This window comes from Canis lupus, chromosome 11 (genome assembly GCF_011100685.1).
Source record: "Canis lupus familiaris isolate Mischka breed German Shepherd chromosome 11, alternate assembly UU_Cfam_GSD_1.0, whole genome shotgun sequence".
Taxonomy (NCBI): Eukaryota; Metazoa; Chordata; class Mammalia; order Carnivora; family Canidae; genus Canis; species Canis lupus.
This window is the reverse complement of record NC_049232.1, coordinates 70859771-70883065: the sequence shown is the minus strand read 5'-3', so window position 1 is coordinate 70883065 and position 23295 is coordinate 70859771. Positions and strand designations below refer to the sequence as shown.

At 48.6% G+C, this 23295-nt stretch overlaps 2 protein-coding genes across 11 annotated transcripts in view; one reads left to right on the top strand and one right to left on the bottom strand.

Moving 5' to 3' along the window:
• Positions 1–23295, top strand: part of ASTN2 (astrotactin 2) — an 852112-nt gene that overhangs the window by 627597 nt on the left and 201220 nt on the right. The window lies entirely within an intron of this gene.
• TRIM32 (tripartite motif containing 32) lies at positions 7336–19466 on the bottom strand. Of its 5 annotated transcripts, none has more exons than XM_038553230.1 (2): positions 19410–19466; positions 7336–10435 (listed from the first exon to the last, which is right to left on the bottom strand). In XM_038553230.1, exon 2 carries the CDS (start codon positions 10357–10359, stop codon positions 8392–8394), a length of 1968 nt encoding a protein of 655 aa, XP_038409158.1. In that variant the 5' UTR covers positions 10360–10435; positions 19410–19466; the 3' UTR covers positions 7336–8391. The 5 variants fall into 5 exon arrangements, with proteins under 5 accessions (XP_038409158.1, XP_038409159.1, XP_038409160.1 ...); XM_038553231.1 differs by having other exon boundaries at positions 7336–10438; positions 19410–19453; XM_038553232.1 differs by lacking the exon at positions 19410–19466 and adding an exon at positions 19190–19273.

The window sequence follows — 23295 nt, the reverse complement described above, 5'->3', positions numbered from 1 at the left end:
CTATTATGATGGATGATGGAATGGGTGATGAGAAACTTGCTCAGAGGGAACTATAAATTAGTGACAGGGTTGGGACTCCAACCAGCTCCCTTTTCATTCTCTCTCCGTCCTCCTTCCACGGTGTGCTGAGAGGCAACTCAAGAGGCCCTGGGTCTGAAGGGGTCCCCTCTTGCATGTGATGGCCTCATTGAGACGTATCTTTTGTGAGCCTTCTCTTCCAGGGGTGGTTTTGCACAAAGACAGCATTTAGGGTTTTCCATGGGAAACACAACTTGTCATGATTTTGTTGTTGAGAAGGTTTCTTTAAGGAAAACGGAAGCTGGGGTAACCACTCCTCCCACCTTTTAACCACATCCCATTTTCTGTCCCAACGGGCTTACTGTCAGCGATTCAGGGAGGCAGCTGGTGGGAGGGGCGCAAGGTGGCACCGCAGCTGGTGCTAAATGGGACACCAAGTGTTCATTTATATCAAGAGATGAGTGAGGCTGACCGCCCCCCCCCACCGCCCCCAGGCCCTGGTTTTGTCCAGCAATGGTCTTTAGTGCCTACTCGGTGGGAATGCAGCGGTAAATTAAATGTGGCTCTGCCTTCACGGAGCTCGGTGTAGACTTGGAGGGAGACAGGTAACGAGGAAATCACAACACAGCGTGTAAACGCCGGGAGGGGGAAGTGCAAAGTGCGGTTTGGACGCCCGACTCCCAACTGTGTGGTGGGTCAGGAAGGGGGCATCCCAGAAAACCTGCAGGAGGCAAGAGGGAGCAACAGAAGTGGTCCAGGAGAAGGAAAGTATCACGGGGCAAGAAAAGCAGGTATAAATAAATAAATAAATAAATAAACAAACAAACAAACAAACCCTGCGATAAGAGGGGAGAAAAAACCTGTCTGGAGCAGATTGCTAGGAAACAGTGCTGAGATAATCGTAGGAAGATAGAGGGGCAGGAGCCGAATCCCACTGGGTGTGTGGACCACATTCAGAAATGTGTCCTTTTACCGGGAGCAATTTAAGGTCGTTTAAAGATTTTATGCAGTATTATTTGCCTCTTACAGTTTGATTCCGGTTGATTATGATAGGGTTTGGCTTGGGATTGGAGGAATGTTAGATTGAGTCGGGAAGATCAGTTAGGAAGTGGTAGACGTGTTTCAGGAGAAAAATAATAGCGGCTTGCCGTTTAGTAGCCATGCAGCTGGAGATTTAAAAAAAAAAAAAAGTAAATAAGTAAATGGGTGAGAAACGGTGGCACTGATGTGTTTCTCAAAGTAGAACAAAAGAACAGCGGGTGTTGGAGTGCTGAGCTCAGGTTGCGTCTGGGGTTTCTCAGGGACATCTTCATCGGACACAGCAGCCCACGGCTGACAAGCTAGTTGGCAGGATGAGGTGGGCAGCTGGGCATAGACCAGTCTGGTGATCCAGAAAAGAAAAAAAAAAGGTAAGACCTGAAAATGCAGGTTTGGGACCTCGTTGCAGAGGTGATCATCACAGGAGATGAAGCTTTGGGTGAAAAAAATCACAGTTCCCCTTTTGCAACTTGTTTCCTCAGGGAGCAACTCACCCTATTGTGTAGTATTTGTTTGGGCAAATACTTTTATTTGGAAAGCCTTTCTTTCATTCAGAGAGGCCGTCCTCACGTCTCATGTCTGGCCAGCTTTAACTTCTGTAAAACCTTACGGGACACCGAGGATCAGTCCTAGTGCAGAGTAGGCTGGAGCTCACATCTCCCGATTCGTTGAGGAGGGCAACGGGCCTACGCAGCCAACATCGTGGAGCAGAAGGGAAGGATACACACTTAAAGGGGTTGGGCTTCATCATGTGCACCTTTCATTTGGCTAAGAGCTTTGTGTGTGTGTGTTAAAGATTTTATTTATTTATTCATGAGAGACACAGAGAAGGCAGAGACCCAGGCAGAGGGAGAAGCAGGCTCCATGCAGGGATCTGGATGCGGGACTCGATCCCAGGACCCCAGGGTCACACCCTGAGCCAAAGGCAGATGCTCAACCACTGAGCCCCCCAGGTGTCCCTGGCTAAGAGTGAATCAGCCTCTATGGGAAGTCCAGTGTATAGTGCCCAGTAGTGTACACATCACAAGTTACCTCCCATCCGTGCACGTTCCATTCTCCTATATCCGGCCCCTGCATCATGATTAGGTGAGACTGGCATCCCTGCCCCTTTCCCACCCTTTGAGCCATGATATTTCCAATTTATTTCTAACACTTGTGCAGAATCATTCGATTTTTGTTGTTGTTGTTGTTGTTAAACAAGTTTCAGATGCTTGGGCCTGAGTTTTTATTCTTAAGTTTAAATACGAAGTGTCATTCCCTGAAAATGGGTCTTATCCGTGTGGTTGCTCATAAATTACATTCATAAAAATGTGTCATATATATTGTTTTAATGTTGATCTCTAAATCTCGGTCGTCACTCGAAAGTAGTGGGATGGACTGCAGCCTGGTATGTGTGGTTCAGAGGGTGGAACTGATGCTGCCGCACACACACCCCGATATAAAAGGACCTAAGACTCACATGATGAAGCTTTCTGCTCCCAAGCAGGTCCGAAGTGGCTTGAGAAAACAGGGAAAGGAGACTGGCTTGGCTTGTATGGGATGGGTGGGGGGTGGAGTAGGGTGGAGGTGGGTCGCCGTGGTCCCAACTTCCCTCTGGCACCAAAGGTAGGAGTACCTAGGTTTGCCAAGTGAGGCCTTGAATGCTGTCAGGCTTCAAGCGTCAGATGTGGAAGTCAGAATCTTTATTACAATTCACTCTGGATGTTTGACGTGGTTGAACGCGCACTTGCGTAAGCAAACCATCATGGCGCTCTATGAGTGCTGCAGTCTGATGGTGGTAGAGGAAATGAAAATTCTACTAAATGCCTTGTATTGAGAGCCCAACATTGTCTATTTTGTGCAGTGAAATGAGGGCTTCGGCCACGATCCATAATGTCTGGAATTCTGTGGGCGATAAGGAGGGTTTTGGTGAGGCCTTTTATCATGGATTTAGTATGTGTAAAGACAGGTGCGATTCTGATTTAGGTTTTCGGGTATCTGTGACACAAGAAATTCCCAGAGATCTGCAACCTTGGAGAGAGACTTGTTGCTGTTGGCTGGGCCAGATGAGCACATCATTGGCAATGGCCCAAGAGTCTATAAAGATGTGGAGATAGAGCTGCAAAGAGAACTGCATGAAGTTTGGCCAGTTGTGCAGACTCTTGGGTCCTGTCCCATGATCAGGAACATCCCAGTTAAGGGCTGAAAAGTAGCAGCCTTCCAGCAAACTCCATCACATATGGTGGTGGTGACACCACTTATAAAGTATATAAGCTGTTTGCTCTTCACTTGGTGGATCCCAGGGGACTCCTCAGATAGCCAAGGGGTCTGGGAGAGGGGGTGACAAGGCATCTGGCAAAGGACCGAGGATGGAGGGGGCACCCTGTCCTGCAGGTGAGGTATGCCGAGGCCTAGGTTTGGCTCTAGGCTATAGCAAGGGCGCCTCAGTAGCTGTGCTAAACTTTCAAGGTGCTGCTTCCATGACTCAAGGTATAACGGGTGGGCTAGGGATGGAGGGCCTCGGGCTCAGGTCTGTAACAACCAGCCTTTGTTTCTAGGAGAGCCCACGTGGCAGCCAGCGGTTGCATTCTAATGCCGTGTGTTAATTTTTGTAGTTATTTGAGTTAATGGATATTGACCTGGAGGAAAAATCCTTTTATGCTAGCCATCTATAGGAAGACCTAAACACACATATTTCTGTTTTAAAACAAATACACATACACATACATAAAATTTGTGTGCGTGCACGTGTGTGTGTATATATATATAATATATAATATTTTATATATATATATATAAAATCTTGACTCCATTTAACCTCTCAGAGTGTCGGGATGACATCCTGACTACTTTAATCAAAAAACAACCCTTTAGGCTTTATGTGCAGCTTTCCTTGTGGGAGACAATACTGTGAGTTTTGCCTCTGCCCCTCCGGCCATCCCAGCCTCCCTCCAATAGGTTTTTAATTAAGAAGCCGAGCAGTGCCACTGCTTCACCGACACAGGTCTGCAATCTCCCCTGGCATTAGCCTGAAAATTTTACATCAGTACACCGTGGTGGGGGGGGAGTCTTTGCCTCCTACCAGGGGAGCCAGGTTTTCTGAGCACCTCACACGTTCAGAATTAGGTACCTCTACATACGCTACCCCATGTATAGCTTTCGAGTCTCACAACAGTGCTTTAAAACCTAAGCTGTCCTTGCCTTCCAGCAGATGAGGAAACGACAGTTGGACAGAATGACGCCAGCTAGTAAGTGACCCACGGGTACAAGAATCGGGGTGTGGTAAAGCAACTGGACCGAACTGGAGTATAACGTTATTTACAAAGTGCAGGTTCTTTCTACCACTTCAAACACAATTTTAGGAGGCATTAGGCAAAAACACGGAGGCAAAACTCAACTCAGTGTCTAGCTGGTTAAAAGTTAACTGAAACCATAGCGCCAAAAGGGGCTTTACTGGTCATCTAGTCCAACCTCTCCCCAGGCAGGGAAACTGAGGCAGAGGTATGTGATCACCCGAAGCCACATAGGGAGGTCAGAGGCAGAGCCGTGATGCAGACCTAGACCAGATCCGGCGACTTTCCCACTAGAATCCGCTGCCCGTCCCAGAGCTGCCTCACCAACTTCAGACTTAGCCAGGGTAGCATGAATATTAATGGTATTGACAGGATACAGCCATAGGTCTGCAGCGTAAGTGTGTATTTTGCTAAAGAGCCTCCTACCTCACCATTGCCCTGCTTGTAAAATTCATCCAGGCAGCTGCTGTAATTTGTTTTGAGATCCCTTGAGGGGCTGTACGTCCTGAGTACAAATCAACAGCCTAGTCAGGTGCAAGATAGAGCCCTGAGTTTCATACTAGGCTCTGCCTTCCGCTTCCCTCCTACGGAGCTGGGTAACACTTCACTTTTAAGAGGCCATTAATTAGTACTAGATTAAAAGTACAGCTACTTAAGCATTACTTGCCTTACCCACAGGGGCACTGCAGGACTCCAGCCAAGTTTATCCTACTGACTTGAATAATGGAGTATCCCTCTGTGGACTGTCTCAGGCTGCAGTGTACGTTGGGATTGGCCCTTACCATCACTCAGGCAGCGCCTATCCCTGGCCTTTGAGGAAGTCTAGGGCTATGGAACACTAGGTTTCAAGTATCTTAGGAAAGACGGCAATGATTTCTGAAGAAGTAGGCTCGTTAACATCATTTATCACATTGCTTTTCCTTCCCTTCTGAACACTTGGCATAGTGCCTGGCCCACAGTAGGTAGTCAGCAAGTACTGAATGGAGGATTGCTCTAAAACCCTAAATTCTATATACTCAGACTGATAAAGGGAAGCCAGGACTTAACCAAACTATAAGCCATTAGCTTGCCTTTAGGTTCTCATGTACCTTATTAAAGAACTTCCTACGAATACCTTTTTATCCAATGTAAGGGGTTGTGTTAAGAAAACTAAGGTTAGTGGAGGCCCATCATCATTAGCGAGTCAAGTAAATAACAGCCAATTAGATGCCTGAGGATATATATATACACACACACACTGTGTTAGGCACCACGCGACATGCTCACAGTAATTTATACAATTAAAGAAACATGAAATAGGGAGAGTGATAATAAAAAGGAACAGGTGATGCAGGGAGAGGACGCGCCGGAGAAAAGTTTTGGTTGACGACTAGGAACCTGTAAAATAGGAAAGAGGTGAAGTATCGTTTGGAGGGGTTGGACTGCCTCACACCACTCGTTTTAACCACGCAAGGAAAGAAGGTTGTAATAGCTACCACTTACTGAGTATGCCAAGGATTTTTCACATCATTTATCTCACATCTTAACACCCTTCCTTCGGAAAATCATTTTCATCATTTCCCCAAAAGGGGAAAAGTGAAGTGCCTGGCCCTGGCCTGCGTGAAGACCAGCAGGGCTGTAGTTCAATGGTTTCCGGAAAGTGCCCCGTAGATTCACAGGAGTTTTGCAGAGTGGGGGTGGGGGTGGGAGGGGTGCGCAGGTTAGGTGAGGGGATAAAGCCTGTTCTGCAGGGCCCACAAACCTGCTTCAACCAGAGCAGCTGCTCTTTGATCTACTTTACGTAACCGACTCCCACGTTAAGACTGTTCCTAGAATCAGGGAACCACTGCTTAAAAACAAGAAACAACAAACAAAAACTGCTATCATTGAGGAAACGAGTTTCCTAGGGTTGTGCTATGTACGTAACAGAGTCGACAGGGTAGATCACTGAAAATTGATTGCACTAAGCACAGCCTCTAAAATATTCACATCGAAGAAATAAAAACAGTCAGGTTACACTTATGTCCACTCTGGGCCAGCAGACAGCTGCTTGGTGAGGACCAAGGCAGGAGTGTTGGTCAGCGATGGGTGGCCCTAAAGGCCAAATACCAACAGTGAGCAGTTGCCCTGCCTTCCAAAAGCACTGGCAGCTGGGGGTTTCTGGCCCACGGACGTCAAGCCAGTCCATAGTATACATGTCTGTGCTGCCAACCGTGTGCCAAAGGCCTCGACCAATGTTACTACCTTAGCAAGCCCCCCTCACTGACAGCAAAGACAGATCTCCTCCTGCCAGGTGCTATCAGATAAAGTGGCTCTAATAACTAGTGGAGTTATTTGTGATGCACTTTTAATTGGATCAATTTCCTCTCAATTATACAATCTTTGGAAATTGGGAGGCAATTTCATAATCAGAACATGGGGCTTTCTCCAGGTGTAACGTGCAAGACAAACTAGCTTGACATCGCACCAATTATTTCCTTTCCTATTCTTTGGCAGCTATTACAACAGAAGCCGAAAAAAAAAAAAAATGCTACCACCAAAAAAACAAAACAATTTTGAGTAGCCCAGCTTAGCAAATCTGGTTTCTTTAAAAAGCAGGGTGATGGCTCTTTGGCTTGCCATCAGCCCTGCATCTACAGAGCAAAACTCTGTTGCTCAGTAAAAACCGAGCCTGAGGATCCTTGTCACAAATTCCCTCACCCCCTTCTGGTCTTTTTTTTTTTTCAAAAGACAAGGCTTCTTCCTTTTTTGAACTCTAATGACAAAGATATAAAATGGCGGAGGCTCAATTTCTAACAGGACGTTGGTGACTCTGTAGACCTTGGGGGGTGATTCTGTACACGTGTGTGTCGGAGTAAACTTTGGAATTCTTTACCTAATGGTGCCTTAGGCTGAATTTTGATTGGGGGTAGGTCCTTAATGGTCTCAAAGACTGCAGTGTCAGATACGGAGGCGAAACAGCCTGGTACAACTTATCCCTCTCATCTCCCAAATCCCATATTTAATTAAAAGACATGAACACCAGCGATGAAGAAACAGTTATCAATTATTTAATTCTTGATGGAGAAATGGAAATAAATCTCAAAACCAAGTATTAGGCAGTCACTTGAGGAAAATACAGAATAAAGACCGAACAGTTCTAATGAAAATGAGATGTGTCCACCTCCCCACTTGGTGGACCCTGGCCTGTGTTGCGCAGTTCTGCAGACAACTCTTGGCAGAGGCCAGTGGAGAGAGGTAATATGAAAAACGATGAGCTCTAGAAACTATCCAAGAGTATTAACTGACTAGGTTATAGCATTTGTTTTCGTTTATTCGCATCGTTCTGTGCTTTGAAATAATTCCAATCTATACGCTGCTGGAAAAGGCAAGCACTTTCCAGGCTAAAGTCTTCAACATCAACCAACTAGGGTCAATCCATTCTCTGTCACATCTGCAATTAGAGACCGATCCAAGATGGCACAAAACCCCCAGAACCAAGACGGACTGCTTCCCAAAAGGACTGCAGGTCTCCCTTGATGGCACTGAATGAATGAGCTTCCACTCTGATAAAGGTGACGAGAGACCGGCGACATCATGCCACAGGGATATGATGTCTAAAACGAAAGGCGGAGCAGATCCCACTGGAGCTTGCACACTAAATGCAGCAGAATCGAAGAGAAAGTGTCACGTATGAAGTGCATTATAGTAAGAGGGAAATACGAGACCAGGGTTAGCCAAGCCAAAAGAGGGAAATCAACAAGGATTCAGTACAAGGGCAAATTCCAAACACGGGGGCAAAAGGCTCTCTACTGAAGCCTCAGAAGTGCCTAAGTTCTAATCAAACTTCAGCTAACCCCATATCAGATGTCCTGTTTGGGGAAATACATCTGTTCAAACTCTAAATTTAGGAGGGAAATAATGCAAAACAACAGCAACAACAACAAAAAAAAACCCACCCACTAAAAGACAGCTTCTAAAATTCTAGGACTAGCCAGCGGGAATAAAGACACAGGCCCAGTGCACTCTACAGTATCACTAATAACCGAGGGATAAGGGGAAGGAGGCTGGCTGGGAAGCAGAAGAAATTGTTCTCTCTTATCCCCTAAGGGGTAGAGTATCTTCTCAGATGGTAGCTGTAAATCTTGATGCAGTGATCCCAACAGTCCAAGACCAGGAGCTGCCCTTTAGGAGTGAGGGCGATGCCCACCGGACACGTGAGCCCCTCTCGAATGAGGACGCTATAGCCCCCACCCTTGGGAAAGTGGAGAATTTCCTTTCGACTACTGTCAGCCACGATGAGGTCACCACGAGCATCCACACACATGCCGGCGATGCAGCGGAAATCCTCATTCTCTGAGAAGAAGTGGCTGATCTGGCGACCCAGCTGGCCATCGGGGCCCACGGAGCCGATGGAGAAGCCGCCCTCCAGGTGGTGCTCATTCTGCCGATTCTCCAGATTGAGGCCCAAGCCCTGGGTGAAGTAGACGGTGCCCTCCGCGTCACAGGTGACAAACTTGGGCCGCACGGCGCTACAGAGGCAGCTGTATTTGACCACCCCTGCTCCTCGGTCAACGGTGAAGCACCAGAGCTTTCCGCCCTCCACGTCAGTTACCACAAACTGGCCGGACGGAAGGGCCGTGATGCCCCAGGGTTTGCTCAGCTGGCTCCTGTGACAGGCCACGCAGTGGCCATCCAGGGTATACACCTTGAGGGAGTTGTCATAGCTGTCGGTTACACCGATCAGTCCTTGGCAGTTCATGGCCACTGAGAGAGGAGTGAGATTGGGCAGATCGGCGCCAAGGAAGCTCAGCACGAAGCTGTCGATGCCACTAGGGCTGCGGCGGATCTCCTTCAAAAAGCCTTTCCGAGTAAAGACTTGTATACGGTAGTTGCCCCGGTCAGCAACCAGCACCTCGCCTTGACTGGTCACGTAGAGACTGACCGGAAGGTTGAACATGCCTGGAGTGCTGCCCTTGGCCCCCATCTTCTTGAGGAAGAGGCACTGCTGCATATTGGCGGCTGGCTCGGCACCCCGCTGCTTAGCAGGTGAGGCCCGGGGGCTGGCAGCCACTTCCTCGGGGCTCATGTCCATCTCTCTGAACGTAACGGAGGTAGAGGCAGCAGAGGCTGCAGCCTCCATGGCCCAGGAATCTTCCATGTTGACTGTCCGGGGCTTTTTAACAGCCTGCCCGATTTGGAGGGGGCCGACATGGCCCACCTTAAGCAGCTCCACATCCTGTAGGGTGAGCTCCCGGGGCAGGCTGGCCGTGAGCTCCGGCTCCTCCTCATCCGCTGTCTCCTCCAGTAGTGCTACATCGGCCTGCTTGATCTTGGCCAGGAAGTAGTCACAGCGAGACACCGCCTGCACCTCTGCAATGTTAAGCAGGTAACTCTGCTCCTCTACCACTTGGCTGTTGGACTTCTCAACCTCAGCCAAAGAGCCTGTGAAGAACTTGCGAGAGCGAGCCAGCTCTTCCTGGACCCTGCGCTCCTCGTGCCCATACTCCTGGAGAACCGCTTTATACCTTGCCTGAAGGTCCTTGGAGACCCCTTCCAAGGCCACCTTCCGCCGCTGCAGCTCCCCCATCAGCTCCCGCAGACGGGCCAGCTTCTCTCCGAAGTCCTGACGCCGCTCCTCAGCTGCCTCTTTGACAGGGAGTGTACAGTGGCTGGGGGGCTGGTGGTCCGCCTCCCGACAGGGCTCACACAGCACCACACCGCAGCTCCTGCAGAACTGCCTGGGCAGCCGCCGCCCACAGGACCGGCACATGAGCAGCCCCACAGCCTCACTCAGCCCAGCGGTGTCAATGATCTTCAGCACCGTCAGGTTGTCTGTCAGCTGGGTGAGGCTGGTGATGCGGGTAATCTTGCTGCAAAAGGGACAGCGGACACCATTGATGCTACTGGCCAGGAGCTTCTCCAGGCACTGGCGGCAGATGGTATGGCCACAGTGCAGGAGCTTGGGCCGCAACTGCTCCTCTGTGAAGGACTCCATGCAGATGGGGCATTCCAGCACTTCCCGGAGGGCGTCCAGGTTCAGGTGAGACGCTGCTGCTGCCGCGGTGGCCATTGCACTTCCCTTGAGGGGCCTGCTAACACAGCCCAGAACTGAATAGCTTGGTATTCATGCTCCAGAGGGTCAAATCCTGCTAACAAGAATAAGAAGACATTATTCCACTGCCTGTATGAGCTAATTCACTCAAGAAACATTTAGAGAATGGTTATCACTCATTCAGCCACTGACTTCACAAAAATTTATGGAAGTCTGCTCTGCTAGGTGATGGTGATACACAAGGAAGTAAAACAGACAAAGCATTACACAGTGGGTAAGAAATCAGGGTCTGGATTCTCTGATGCTTAGCTGTGTGACCGTAAGGAAGTAACCGAACCCTCACAAAGCTCAGTTTCCCGTCACACATCTATGAAGTTGAAGTAGTGATTGTTATCTACTTTATATAGTTTTCAAAAGGGTTAAAGAGCATGATGAACGTGATGTACTTCATATAGCCCATGGTAAGCAGTATGGTTGAAAAATGCCAGTTTTTAGTGAGGTCTACAACTCAATTTATATTAGGAGAAAAGCGTAAGAAAATTACATACAGGAAAGGATGATACAGAAAATTCCACAGGGGCATAGAGGATAGTGTGACAGTTCCTGGAGGAACTGGAGAGGGCTCCCCAGAAGCAGTGACACTTCTGATATATGTCTGGAAAGAAACAAGGCCTTGAGGGGTAAAGGTATTTTAAGCAAAGAGAACTATGTGAACAAAAGCACAGAGTCTCTTTTATCATGTTCTAGAGAGTTTACCGTGTCACCTTTGGGGTCCTCGGAAGCATACAGTAGGGAAACAGAAAATTATGATTAGCTTTAGGTATTCGGTAGAACATTAGATCAGGAAATGCATGTATTTTTTCATTTTCTATCCTCCCATCTACTCACTGGTCCACCCAACTAAGGCTGGGCGCCATGTACTGTACCACACTAAGTTATCAAGACACAAATCCTGCCTGACAGATGCTCAAACTTCAGTAAAGGAGACAAGACATGTAGGTAAACAATAGCCAAGGCATAAAACAGTATCATAAATAAGATACAAACTCAATTTGATGGAGGCTAAGAGACACTCTAATTTGAAGGGCAACAGCATTTTCTGGGGGTGCAGGATGGCACTGGATATGGTCCTGGATATGTGGAGACCAGGGGGAAAGGAAGTACCAGACAAGGACAGTCTTAACAAAGGTAAGAAAACAAGGGAAAGAGCAAGAGCTTCAGGGTATTAGGAAGAGAACAGAGAACATGGAGCCTCTATAGGTTTCCATCTGCAAAATGAAATAATAATACTGCCTCCACAAGGTCAGTGCAGAGATTAAATGGGATAATATAGGTAGTGTGTAAACTTCTAAGTTTTGGCTTAGTACCGAAAGTCTTAGGTAGATTTTAGTTCTCTTTTCCCTCATTCTTAGGTTAAAATTGTGGGAGAATTTAGGGAGATCAGAGTAACTGGTTTGACTATGAGATGATTGTAAGAAATCCTCGGAGCCAAAATGCGACCTTTAGATTTCATTTTGATGGGCACAGGGAAGCAACACGTTTTGAAGCATAGAACTAATAGGATCAAGGCTTGAATGGAGTAGGTGAAAAGGCAGAGAAACTAGTTTGGAAAACAGCTGCAAAACTGCCTTGGGGAGGTGATGGGGAGCCTGAACCAGGGAGCAGGTGGTGGAAATGGAAAGATGCATTTGAGCCATATTACAGAATTATAATCACCAAGATGAGTAGATAAATTGGGGAAGTGGTGTAGCAAGACAGCCAAAGACTCAAACCCAATGATTTAAAAACCAGTACTGCCTTATCAAGACAATTTATTTTTGGCCTGGAACACCCCCTACTTCACAAAGTACGAGCCATGAATGCTCCCACCCACCTTGATCCACATATGCTCATGAAACAGAACAGAGATCTCAGCGCTCTGCAGACTTCTGTCACTGTCATTTTATACCCCAAATTAGAATGAATAGGCCTCGCAAGGTGAGGCACAGGGATAAATTGCAGCCCTTCTTAAGTGCAAATTCTACAGCTGTGTCCCTGCAGTCTCCTGATAATGCAGATGGTCAGCCATCAAGGAGAAAAGGAGGGCAAGTTAGCTTGGTTTAAGGATAATGCAGCAAGGTGAGAAAAGCTTTGCAAATGTCATCAACTCTTTTCTCCACGCATACAGAGGAAGGGGAGTCTATGCAGAGATTCAGATAATGGAACTTCCCCATATTTAGCTTTGCATGGCAATCTGACAAATATTCAATAGCAGACACACATAATTTATCCAAAGTCAATCCCACTTCTCTTCTACTGGAAGGGATACAGCGTACATCTAGTACCTTCCATGTGCTAGATACCACACTAGATGTTTCGTGTACTTAATCTCATTTAATCCTCATAATGACCCTATAAAGTAGGTACTATTTTTATCATCTTATTTCAAGACGAGGAAACTAAGGCTCAGAAAAACTGGCTCAAGGTCACAAAGTTCAAACGTGGTGTAATCCTGGAGTACAAATACCTTTAACTCAGAATTACTTCCAGTTTGGGTTTTGTTCCACCCCCCACCCCCCCACCCCCGTCATGTAACATTTTTTCACAACTGTTCTCTAGAAATGAGAACTTTGAAAAATGCTGCCTTGTAACAATTTTCTCCACAAATAAGAAAGAACAATACTATTGTAAAGAGATTTAGCTCCAATGGAGTCGGTTGGCAACACTGACTTATTAGCTGGGCGACCCATTCTCCTGCACCGGCCTTGCAACCCATTCCGACTCAAACCCATGTCTCCACAAAATAAAACACTATCATATATCAGGAACCTCTCTTAGAGGTTGTCATGTGAATATGTGAAACTTACTACTGAATTCTTAAATGCCATCGGTCTGGGCACAGTAGTATAGAAAAACTGATAGAAACCTCAACTCAGAATCCATGCAAACTTTAGTTCTAAACCAATAGCTTCAGCTCCTTCTTCCATCATCTGGCACAACAGACTGAGGGCAACATTTGGTGTTTAGATCCAGAGCATGTTACCTTACAATGCAAGGGACATCTGTTCTTCCCAAAGCTGGCACTGCAGATCAGCTAATGAAACAAGTCTGCCAACTTGTAAAAATACTAGCAAATTCTTTCCCCAGCTTTCTGGAATATCATACCACCTCCTTCAGTTAAAAAGCCTCTTGCCTCCCTTTCTAAGCCATCCACTTTGAAAAATGAATTTACTATGCCCACATCCATATCCCAAATTATCTCAGCTATCTGCAGCTTCACTGGGCTCTCCGAGGCAGAAGAGAATGTCAAGGATTCCTACTTTAAAGCGGGCTTGCCTTGCCAGGAAAACATGAGTTCCCATCACGGAAGCATCAGGTATGAAGCCTCAGACTTGGAAAAGCCTGAGCTACGTCTCCCAGGTCTATGACCTGTGAATGCTGCCTTCAGCAGGATCCTAGCCTGATAGAGAGCTGTGTGACAGGCAGGTACATTCCCTCTCCTGCAGAAACATTGGTCTAGCCGTTACTGTTAATACTGAGAATGATTCAGATGGGAAGCCAATTCGAACTCAGTTCCCCTGAAAGGACTAGAGGAGTGACAGGAATTGTCTTATCCCAAGGCTCTTTGTTAGCTGCCCATTCTGTCATGTAAAACCAATCAGAATGAACCAACATGTTACTTGTATCTTGTCTACCTTCATGATACCTTGAACGTGTTTCCTGTTGCACACTTTGTACTCTCAACTTTTGACCTCTCACCTCACTGCTCCGATCTCAGGATTACTGCACATCCCTTACTACTACTAGCCCAGCTCTTCAGCTCCAGATAAGAACGTACCCCTTGAGCTGTGTTTGCTTCAGCTGCGATAAGACTCAGGAAAATTCTATAGTCATACCCTAACCTGATCTAGCCCCAGACTTTCCCCAGTCCATGATTTAAATAACCAGGATAGCAGAGAAAACAAAAACAAAAAAACAAAACCCATGAACCTTGAAATCACAACTGGGATCAAATCAGCACAGCCATTTACAAGTTGTGAGATAACAGGCAAGTTATTTAACCTCGCTAAACCTACGTCTTACTTTACAAAAAGTAAGAACCTTGGGATAATGCATATCAAGTGCCTAGTCTGGTAAAAGGCAGGTGTGGAACGAAAAACTGTTATTTATCATAATTTTAGTAACAATCAGCAACAGTATTAACAATAATAACAACTAGTACTAGTTTTAACAAAGCACTAATTTTTTAGCAAAACTAGTTTAACCAGTTTACAAACTACATTTTCCAAGGGATGAAAACCCCCTCCTGGCAGATAAAAGCACATAAAGATCAATAAAAGGACAAGCCAGCTTTGGAAGAACGTGATTGAGGACACTAGGTATCCGTGCTAGAAACTGATGGGCAAATGAATTCACAACCTCTCTTCTCCAGAAAATAAGCTCCTCCTAGCAGGGACTAAATATCGAATGCTAGAATTAGTAGAGAGCTCAAAGAATAAAATAGATGAGTAAACGGAGAGATCAAGAACTCATTAATCGCATGTCAGAACTAGGACTAAAAGACAGGCCCTGGGAGTGACCAGTATCCTACGGATGAAGAAAGCGGGCTCAGGGATCAGGCTTTTTGGATGTGTATCCTGGCTCTACTGCTTACTGTGGACACCTGGACAAGTTAACTAACCTCTCTAGTTCTCAGTTTATCTAAGAAAGAGGGTTTTAACACAGAATCTCCCTCACCAGGTTACACCAGGTTACTGTAAAGGTTAAATGGGCTTATGTGTATAACACACTTAGTACAGCACCAAAGGAGGCATACAGTTAACTGTGCAGGATGTGACACTGTAGTGGAAGCCACCACCCAGCCAATGAGAAGAAAGAGGCACTTTTCAAAAGGCATCCTGTACCCAAGATATCAGATCTGTAAATTCCAAAAATAAAAATTCTGAGCCTTCACTAGAGAGCTTTACCTGGTCTCAGGATCAAAAGACTAGCGATGACCAAAGGTCATACCTCCTCAGCCTCTTGAGGGCTTAGGCCATCAGCATCACTGAAGAGCCCTCAGCGATTAATTACATGAATCTTTACTGAGCACCTATGAATCGAGCCCCATACAAACCCTAGGGATATAATTTTGAACGAAACCAAACATGAATAGAGCTCTTTACCTAAAAAGTAGAAACCATGTAAAATAGTACTAGTACATTTTCTTTCACAAGGCATGAAGGCCCATCCTACCACTGACACACTCCTTGGGTTTGACAGGGGGTTTTGCAACCCTTTACCTTTCTGAACTGTGTTTGGTCCTCTTGCATTTGAATGGAATGGTAATCCAGTGCCTGGCAGAGTCTGTGAGGGCCCCAAGTGACACTCACCTACTCTGTGTGGAAGAGGGTTTGGAGTTGACTCAGGGCATTTAAGGTTACCTGTAAACAGCTCAGAAAAAGCCAACAAGTAGAAGCTTATAGGGAAACACAGACATGACCCCTGGAGCTGTATGGTCTGAGACATACAACCCAGAAGGAAATGTTTGTGGAAAAGGAAACCTTAGCTAAATAAAATATGTCAAGGACAGGTTAAATCAATAATAGAGTTTGCTGGAAAGACATTTGTCTGTTCTCTGTCTTCTAAAACTGCAGGAGCTGGAAAGGTTCCCTTGCATCTTCCACAAACATTTGCGTAGTATCGGTGCTGCCAAAGCGACTCAAGAGAATCTAGGACAAGGGGAAAAGCCAACAGTCCTTTTTCAGAGGACCTTCAACTCATCTCCACCCACCCACCCACCTCTCTTCCAGTTCTTTTATCTACATATAACACATGTTCACTTAATCATGAGCTTCTGATGAAAGGAGCAGGAAGCAGAGCCCGGGAAAGGTACAAGAGGAGATGGGAATTTGGAGAGACTGGTGGGGGCAGCTTAGGGGCACTGAAACTTGGCAAAGCAACCCTTAGTTCCTTTCTAGCAATGCCTTCCTCTTATAATTGCTACCTCTCATAAAACTATCACTTTTTGATTGTCAGGCAGCTTTTATTACAGTATCTCCTATTCTCATAATAACTATGTGAAATATGTGTTAATTCCTCTTTATGAATAAGGAAACCAAAGTTCAGAGAAAAGTAATCTAAGGTCTCAAAGCTAGTAGGTGGTAGACCTGAGATTCAAATCCAGGTGTGTCAACTCCCAGCCGTAAAACCACACGGGCTCAAAAAGTGTGTTACTGTTCCCGTAACTGATGAGGCTACTATTATCTAGATAGGCTACTACTATCTAGGCAGTCTGGTTGAGGATGGTGGTAAAGGCTCCTAGGAATGATTTTTTAAATCGAATTGTTTCTTATACCAAAAAGAAAAAAAAAAAAAAAAAACCCAGAGGGAGGGTCACAGAGGCAGCACGTCAGTGTGCAGGGACAGTGATCTACTTAAAGGGCTTCGTAAACCTAACTACCAAATTCTCCAGACATAGGTGTGTGGGCTGTAAGTGTTGGAAAAGCCTTTCTAATAAAACTACTATAATAGTACCTCGGAGTCAAACTGGGCTCACAGCCCCACTTTGCCCCTTGCTGTGTAGCCTCGAGTAAAGCATTTAGCCTATTCGTTTTCTCACCTGCAAAATACGGAATAACATCTACACTGTTGGCAGGATCACTGGCAGGATTAACAGAGTTAATGTGCATAATAAACAATAAATGATTGTTATTCTTATTTTTAATAGACTGAGGCTGATCAGAAGTATCTGTCCAAGGTCGCCTGGTAAATTAGCTGCAGTTGGAGGGATTTTGGACTTCAAGCCTCTAATTCCCAGGGTGAATCCATCACCGTGACATAGTTTCCCTAAAGTGGTGTGTATGGATACCCCAGCTAGGTCTCTTGCTTTCCGATGCGGTCCTACTATGTTTTGAACCGCCTTCAGCAATGCTGTGGCTAGTCCTGGAGCAGACAGCGCGAATGCTGTTCTGTCGCAGGGGAGAGAGGCCCAAGCGGTCCTTTGGAAGCAGGGGTTATCTTCCAGAGTAGGACTGCCTTCAGTTTTAGTCCCTGCTGAAAGCCAGGGCCTCTACACCTCACCCTTCAGTCTCCGGCACTTCATCCTAACCTCAGGCTCCTCCCCGTATCTGCTCACTGGTCCTGGTCTAAGAGCAAATCAAGAACAAAGTCCAGGGTTACTCCCTGCGTAATGAGAGAGTTCTGTCCCCTTTAGAGTTCAGTTTGATACTCAGCGATACTCACTGGGCAATCCTTTCATTAGAGGGGAATGGGCTGGGACAGTAAGACGGAGCAGACCCCAGCAAGAAGAAACACAAAGAAACAGGGAATATCCAGGATTACGGAGAATCTGAATATGAGCCTAGCTCTGCATCCCTAAGCTAGGCAACCCTAACCACGCCACTTCCTAAGCCTCAGCTTCCTTACGTATAAAACTAGACACAGTAGGGCCTGCTTAGGAGTGCTGTGATGGAAACGCGAGTCACAAAGGAGATATAAACATCAAAACTACTAAAACCTGAGTGCTCGCCGGGCGCCAGACACCAACCGCTCTGATTTACTTCACCTGGGTCTTCACGATAATCTACGGCGCAGTCCTGCTCTTAACTCCATTTGACAGGTGAAGAGCCAGGGAACAGGGAGGCTAAGTAACTCGTTCAAGATCGCACAGCCAAGAAGGGATAGAGGCAGGATCTGAATCCAGGATATCTGACTCCTCGGGAGTGTTCTGCAGCTCTGGCACTGTTGACAGCCAGATAATTCTTTGTTGTGGGGAGGGAGAAGGAAAGGGAGGGGGGGTGTCCAATGCACCTTAGAATGTTTAGCAGTATCCTTGGTTTCCGCCTATGAGAGGCTGGTAGTCCCCTGTACTCCAACTGTGACAACGGGAAGAGGTCTCCCGACATTGCCAAGTGTCCCCTGGGGGGGACCCCTCCTAGAACTTGGAGCCAGGCTAAGTACTCAGCGTTCCCCTTCTCTGTGTCCTCCCCAGACCCCTCACTCACAGGGCTACAGCCTCCGGGGCAGTCAGGCTGTGATGGACCCTACCTCGGATCGATTCAGTCACCTTACATAAGTGATCAAGAAAACAAGGCCTGCGATCTAGTTCCACCCATCCCTTGGAGGTCGCCTGTGGTCTGCTCTCACGGCTTGGAGGCACAGGCCAAGGGGTGCTGGGGCACATGACCTTGGGTGGTTTGCTGCTCCATGGCCTCCTCGACCTCGCGGACCTGACCGGACCCGCCGCCTGCTCCTCCCAGGCCTGCAGCATCCCCTGAGCTCTGCTAAACTTCATACACTCCAACCCGGCGCATGCATCATCCCTAGGTCCTTGGGGCGCCAGTGTTGCCTGCTTCCCGTGCAGGCTCCTGGGGAAACTCCCTCTGCAGCCCGAGGCGCCCAGAGCCTCTCAGTCTGCAGCCCAGGGAGCGCCCTCCACCCTGGCCCTCGACCCTCCCGGAGAGGATCCGGCCTTCACCCTCTCCGACTCTGGGCTCCGGTGCCCCGAATCCCCCCGGTGCAGACCCCGTAGGCCGTGCCCGCCGCTCCGCAGCCTCCAGCCCCGCCTCTGCCCTCCCGCGACCGCAGCCAGGTCCCTCCAGGCTAACAGGGCGCCGCCTCCCCGGGCGCCCCGAGAACCCAGCCCTGATGTCCCCCATCCCACCTGGAGACGCCCCCCCGCCCCCGGGGCAATCGCAGAGCCCCAGGCCCCGCCCTCTGCGACCTCAGGTCGGGCCCCGGATTCCCTCGGGCCTCCCGGGGTGCAGCACCCCGGATCGCAGACCCCTCCTGTTTCCGAGGCTCTGCACCCCGATGCCCCCGGGGCCCTCCCAGCTCCCGGCTCCCGGCTCCGGCCGCTGCACCGCCCGGTGCTCGGGGCCCACGTTACCTGGGGCCGCCCAGATGCTGCACCGCGGGGTCCGGGGCCGCATCCCCTCCGAGCTCCTCTGCCCCCGCGGCCCCACCCCCACCCCCAGCCCCAGCCGGTCCTGCCCCTCCGATCCCGCCCCCAGACCCGGCTGGTCGGGCGTGTCCAGCCGCCGCACGCCAGCCCCCCCCGCCCCACCTCCGGCCGCGACCTCCCTCCCGCCCCCCCGCCCGCCCCTTACCTGACCGCCCGCGGCCCCGACGCGTCCACCGCCGCCAGCCCACCCGCCCGCCCGTCGCTCACTGCGCACGCGCCGCCGGGCGCCCCTTGGCGGCCGCTAATTCGCAGAGCCGCCTGTCCGTCAGCGCGCCCCGCCCCGGGGCATGCTGGGACTTGTAGTCGCGCGGGCCCGAGCCTCCGCGGCCCAGCGGCTGCAACCCGGGTGGGGGGAACCTTGGGCCGCGGCTCGCAGCTCTGTGCCCCCGTTGTGCGGACTGCGAAACTGAGGCTAGAGCAGCCTGCCCGGGCCCCTCAGCGTGTGTGAAGCGCTGCGCTGGCCGCTGAGGTCCCGGTCCAGGAGCCGGCCTCCGCAGGGCCTTGGCCGCGGGCAGCACCTGGGGAGAGCAGGGGGGCCTGTGTGACCAGTGGCCGCACGTGCGGGGGGGGGGGGGAGGGGGACAGAGCCCCCGGGGGGCGGCCGCAGAGCCTGGACTCGCCTCGAAAGGCCGGCTTCGGTTCCTGGGATGCACCGCAGCCTCCGTGCAAGGTGGTGGGATGGCCGCAGCGCTGGGTCAGGCGTCTCTAACCTGCTCCGCGGGGAGGCTACAGCGGGGGGCGGGGGGGAAGACGGGACCCGCTTTGCACCTGCTGCCCCTGCACACCGAAGCTCCCCGGACCCAAACCCATTCTGCTCCCGGCGTGGGGGTGGGGGGGGCGGTGCACAGGGCGACCCGGTGGGAGGCCTCAGGCCTAGGGCCGCTGAGCACCTGTGGGCCCTTCCGTAGTGCCAGGCCGAGCACCTGCTCCTGCAGGTGACCGCGCGGTGCGGTAGCCTGGCCCCGAGCTGGAACTCCCACTTAGATCCGGGACGCTGCACAAGGGTAACACAACAAGCAGAAATAAGAGCCAAACTATCCTCTTTGAGCACTTAGTGTGCAGCCGAGGCTAAGCGCTTCCCATGCACAGTCCCTTAATTCCCATAACCTCCCTGTTTAGATACGCAGCACACGCTCAGGTGGTTCTGCAGCAAAGCCTGGAGGCTAAAGCCCAGCCTGGGACCCTAAGATTAGATGAGAATCCACCCTGATTATCTTGTTTCACCTCTCGGTGGCCCATTTCCTTATTTCTAAATGGAGATGATAAGGTTTGCTATGATGATTAGCTAAGATTATGAATACATAGTGGTTTGCACTTAACAGTATTTTTTTTTAAATTGTGATTCTTAACACTTTTCAGATTGCTGATTCCAGAAGCCCCCCAGCACCCAGCATTTCAGATATTAAGGACAATGAGGGTCTGGATTGATATACTTATGACATACTTTGAACAGGCCTGGGGGCTCCAGATGCTTGAAAGAACTCTGGGGGCTATTTATTTATTTTTTAGTATTTAAAAATATTTTATGGGATCCCTGGGTGGCGCAGCGGTTTGGCGCCTGCCTTTGGCCCAGGGCGCGATCCTGGAGACCGGGGATCGAATCCCATGTCGGGCTCCTGGTGCATGGAGCCTGCTTCTCCCTCTGCCTGTGTCTCTGCCTCTCTCTCTCTCTCTCTGTGCGTGACTATCATAAATAAATAAAAACATAAAAAATAAATAAAAAAAAGAAAAGAAACTGATATTTTTTTAAAAAAAGATTTTATTTACTCATTCATGAGAGACACACAGAAAGAGGCAGGGACGCAGGCAGAGGGAGAAGCAGGCGTCCTGCGGGGAGCTCCATGTGGGCCTAGATCCCAGGATCCTGGGGTCACGTCCTGAGCCAAAGGCAGGTGCTCCACCACGGAGCCACCCTGGCGTCCCTCTGGGGGCTATTTAGACCTCAAGGATATATTTGCAGCCCATGACCAGCCAGGATTTGACTAGATCAACCAGGAATAAGTTGAGTCAGGAGTGGGCTAAAGAGGGAGCCCAGCTGGGCTGGGGACTGAAGGGCCCTGGGGCAGATTTTGCTCAAAATTGGCAGCCAGCCAGTGGGTGCAAACAGAACCCTGTAGGGCCAAGGGAGGAGGAATGCTTGCCTCTGTTAGCACAGTGCCCAGCACAGAAGAGTTGCTGAGTAAGTGAGTCAGACTCAGAAATGTGACTTGAAGGAAATTGCATTTCCTGTCTGATTTCCGCTTATTCTAGCTACAAGATAACTCAAAGGGGTCAATTAAGTGAGAGGGGACCATTTTTTTGAACACCAGCAATATACCATGCACTTCATAGTGTCACATGTCAAAATTAATCCCCTCAGCAATGATTCAAATAGATATTGGTAGCCTCATCTTACAAAGAGGAATCAGATTCAGCAGGACCAGAGAGCTCGGCTACCTTAGCCTCCCAGGAAGTGGGAGGGCCGAGGTACCTGGACCACGTAGGCCCACAGACATGCTCCGTACCACCATCCGAAGACTACTCACATTTTATGACACCAGTTATCTATTTTATTGAGTAAGGTTTGTTTATAAGGACCCAAAGAGGAGGAGAGATGACGATGTTTAGCAACTGAAGGAATATGGGGCAAATCCTGGCCGCTAGGACCACGGAGCATGAACCTGTCAAGGCAGTGACACTCAATGAGCTCTTCTGAGCAGCACTGCCAGAGAACAGCAGGAATCGCCTTCTGCCCTGAATTTCTTTCATGTTGGAGACCCAGAGTGGCCGGTTTCACCAGACTGGCAAGAAACCTTTCTGGACAGGGACCCTGGGTACTTCTCACAAGTCCCTGTCTTGCAGGTTGGGAATGGGAGGTTACTGTCAAATAGCTTCTTCCCGAGCTTAAGATCCTACTTACACCCTCTCCTCAGACCAGATGGGGAGATACCACTCTGTGTGCTGAAAACCACAGTTCCCAGCGCCCAGAACCCAGCATCTCAATTCAGGACTCATTGTATTTTTATACCCGTGTTTCCCCACTCCCAGAGAGGAGCCTGGTGATGTGCCTCTTAAGGTCTGGGGATGTCGAACAAGCATGCCTTTAAAGAACAATGACGAAAGACCCTTTCTTCTCTTAAAAAAAAAAAAAAAAAAAAAAAAAGTTTGTTTGACTGTCTTTTTTTTTTTTTTTTTAGTGTTTAAATTACTTACCAGTTAAATTAATTACTACTCTTCCCACAAAAATCTCAGAGTAAAATAAATACCCTGGGAAAAAGGCACTCATTTTAATTCCGTGGCTTTGCCTACTCTGGCACAATATTAGCATTCCTCATACATAGACATTTTTAAAAATACTCTTTGTGGAGTACTTTAAATACTCTTTATTCAGCATTTTAACATAACCTTTTTTTTTTTTTTTTCCCACTTAACGTTAAGCGCTACCTGGATCAGTTTCCTAGGACTGTCATAACAAAGTATCACAAAGTGGGTGGCTTAACACAGGAGAAATTTATTTCTTTCGCAGTTCTGGAGGCGAGATGTCTGAGATCAAGGTATCAGTGTGACCAGGTTTTCTCTGAAGTCTCTAAGGGAGGAGGATCCTTCCTTTCCTTTTCCAGCTCCTGCTCACTACAGGCATCCCTTGGCTTGTGGTAGCAACTCCAGTGTCTGCCTCTATCTCCTCGTGGTCAGTTTCTGTCTCTGTGTCTCCACCGTCACACGTCATTCTCCTCAATGGATGTGTCAGTGTTTTCTTTTAAGGGCAACAGTCACAGTAGATTAAGTGTGACCGTTATCTTAGCCAATTACATCTACAAGGACCCTATTTCCAAATAAAGTCACATTCTGATGTACAGGATGTCAACCTATCTTTTGGGGGGACACAGTTCAACCAATAGCATCACCCTGTGAGATACACACTATTTTCTCCATTTCCTAAGATTTCTAGTTTAGCCTCTCTCTCTCTTTTTTCTTAAAGATGAGAATAATAGGAGCTAACTCACAGGATTGGGGGCAGGGGCAAAATGAGAGATATTAGATGTTAAGCCTTC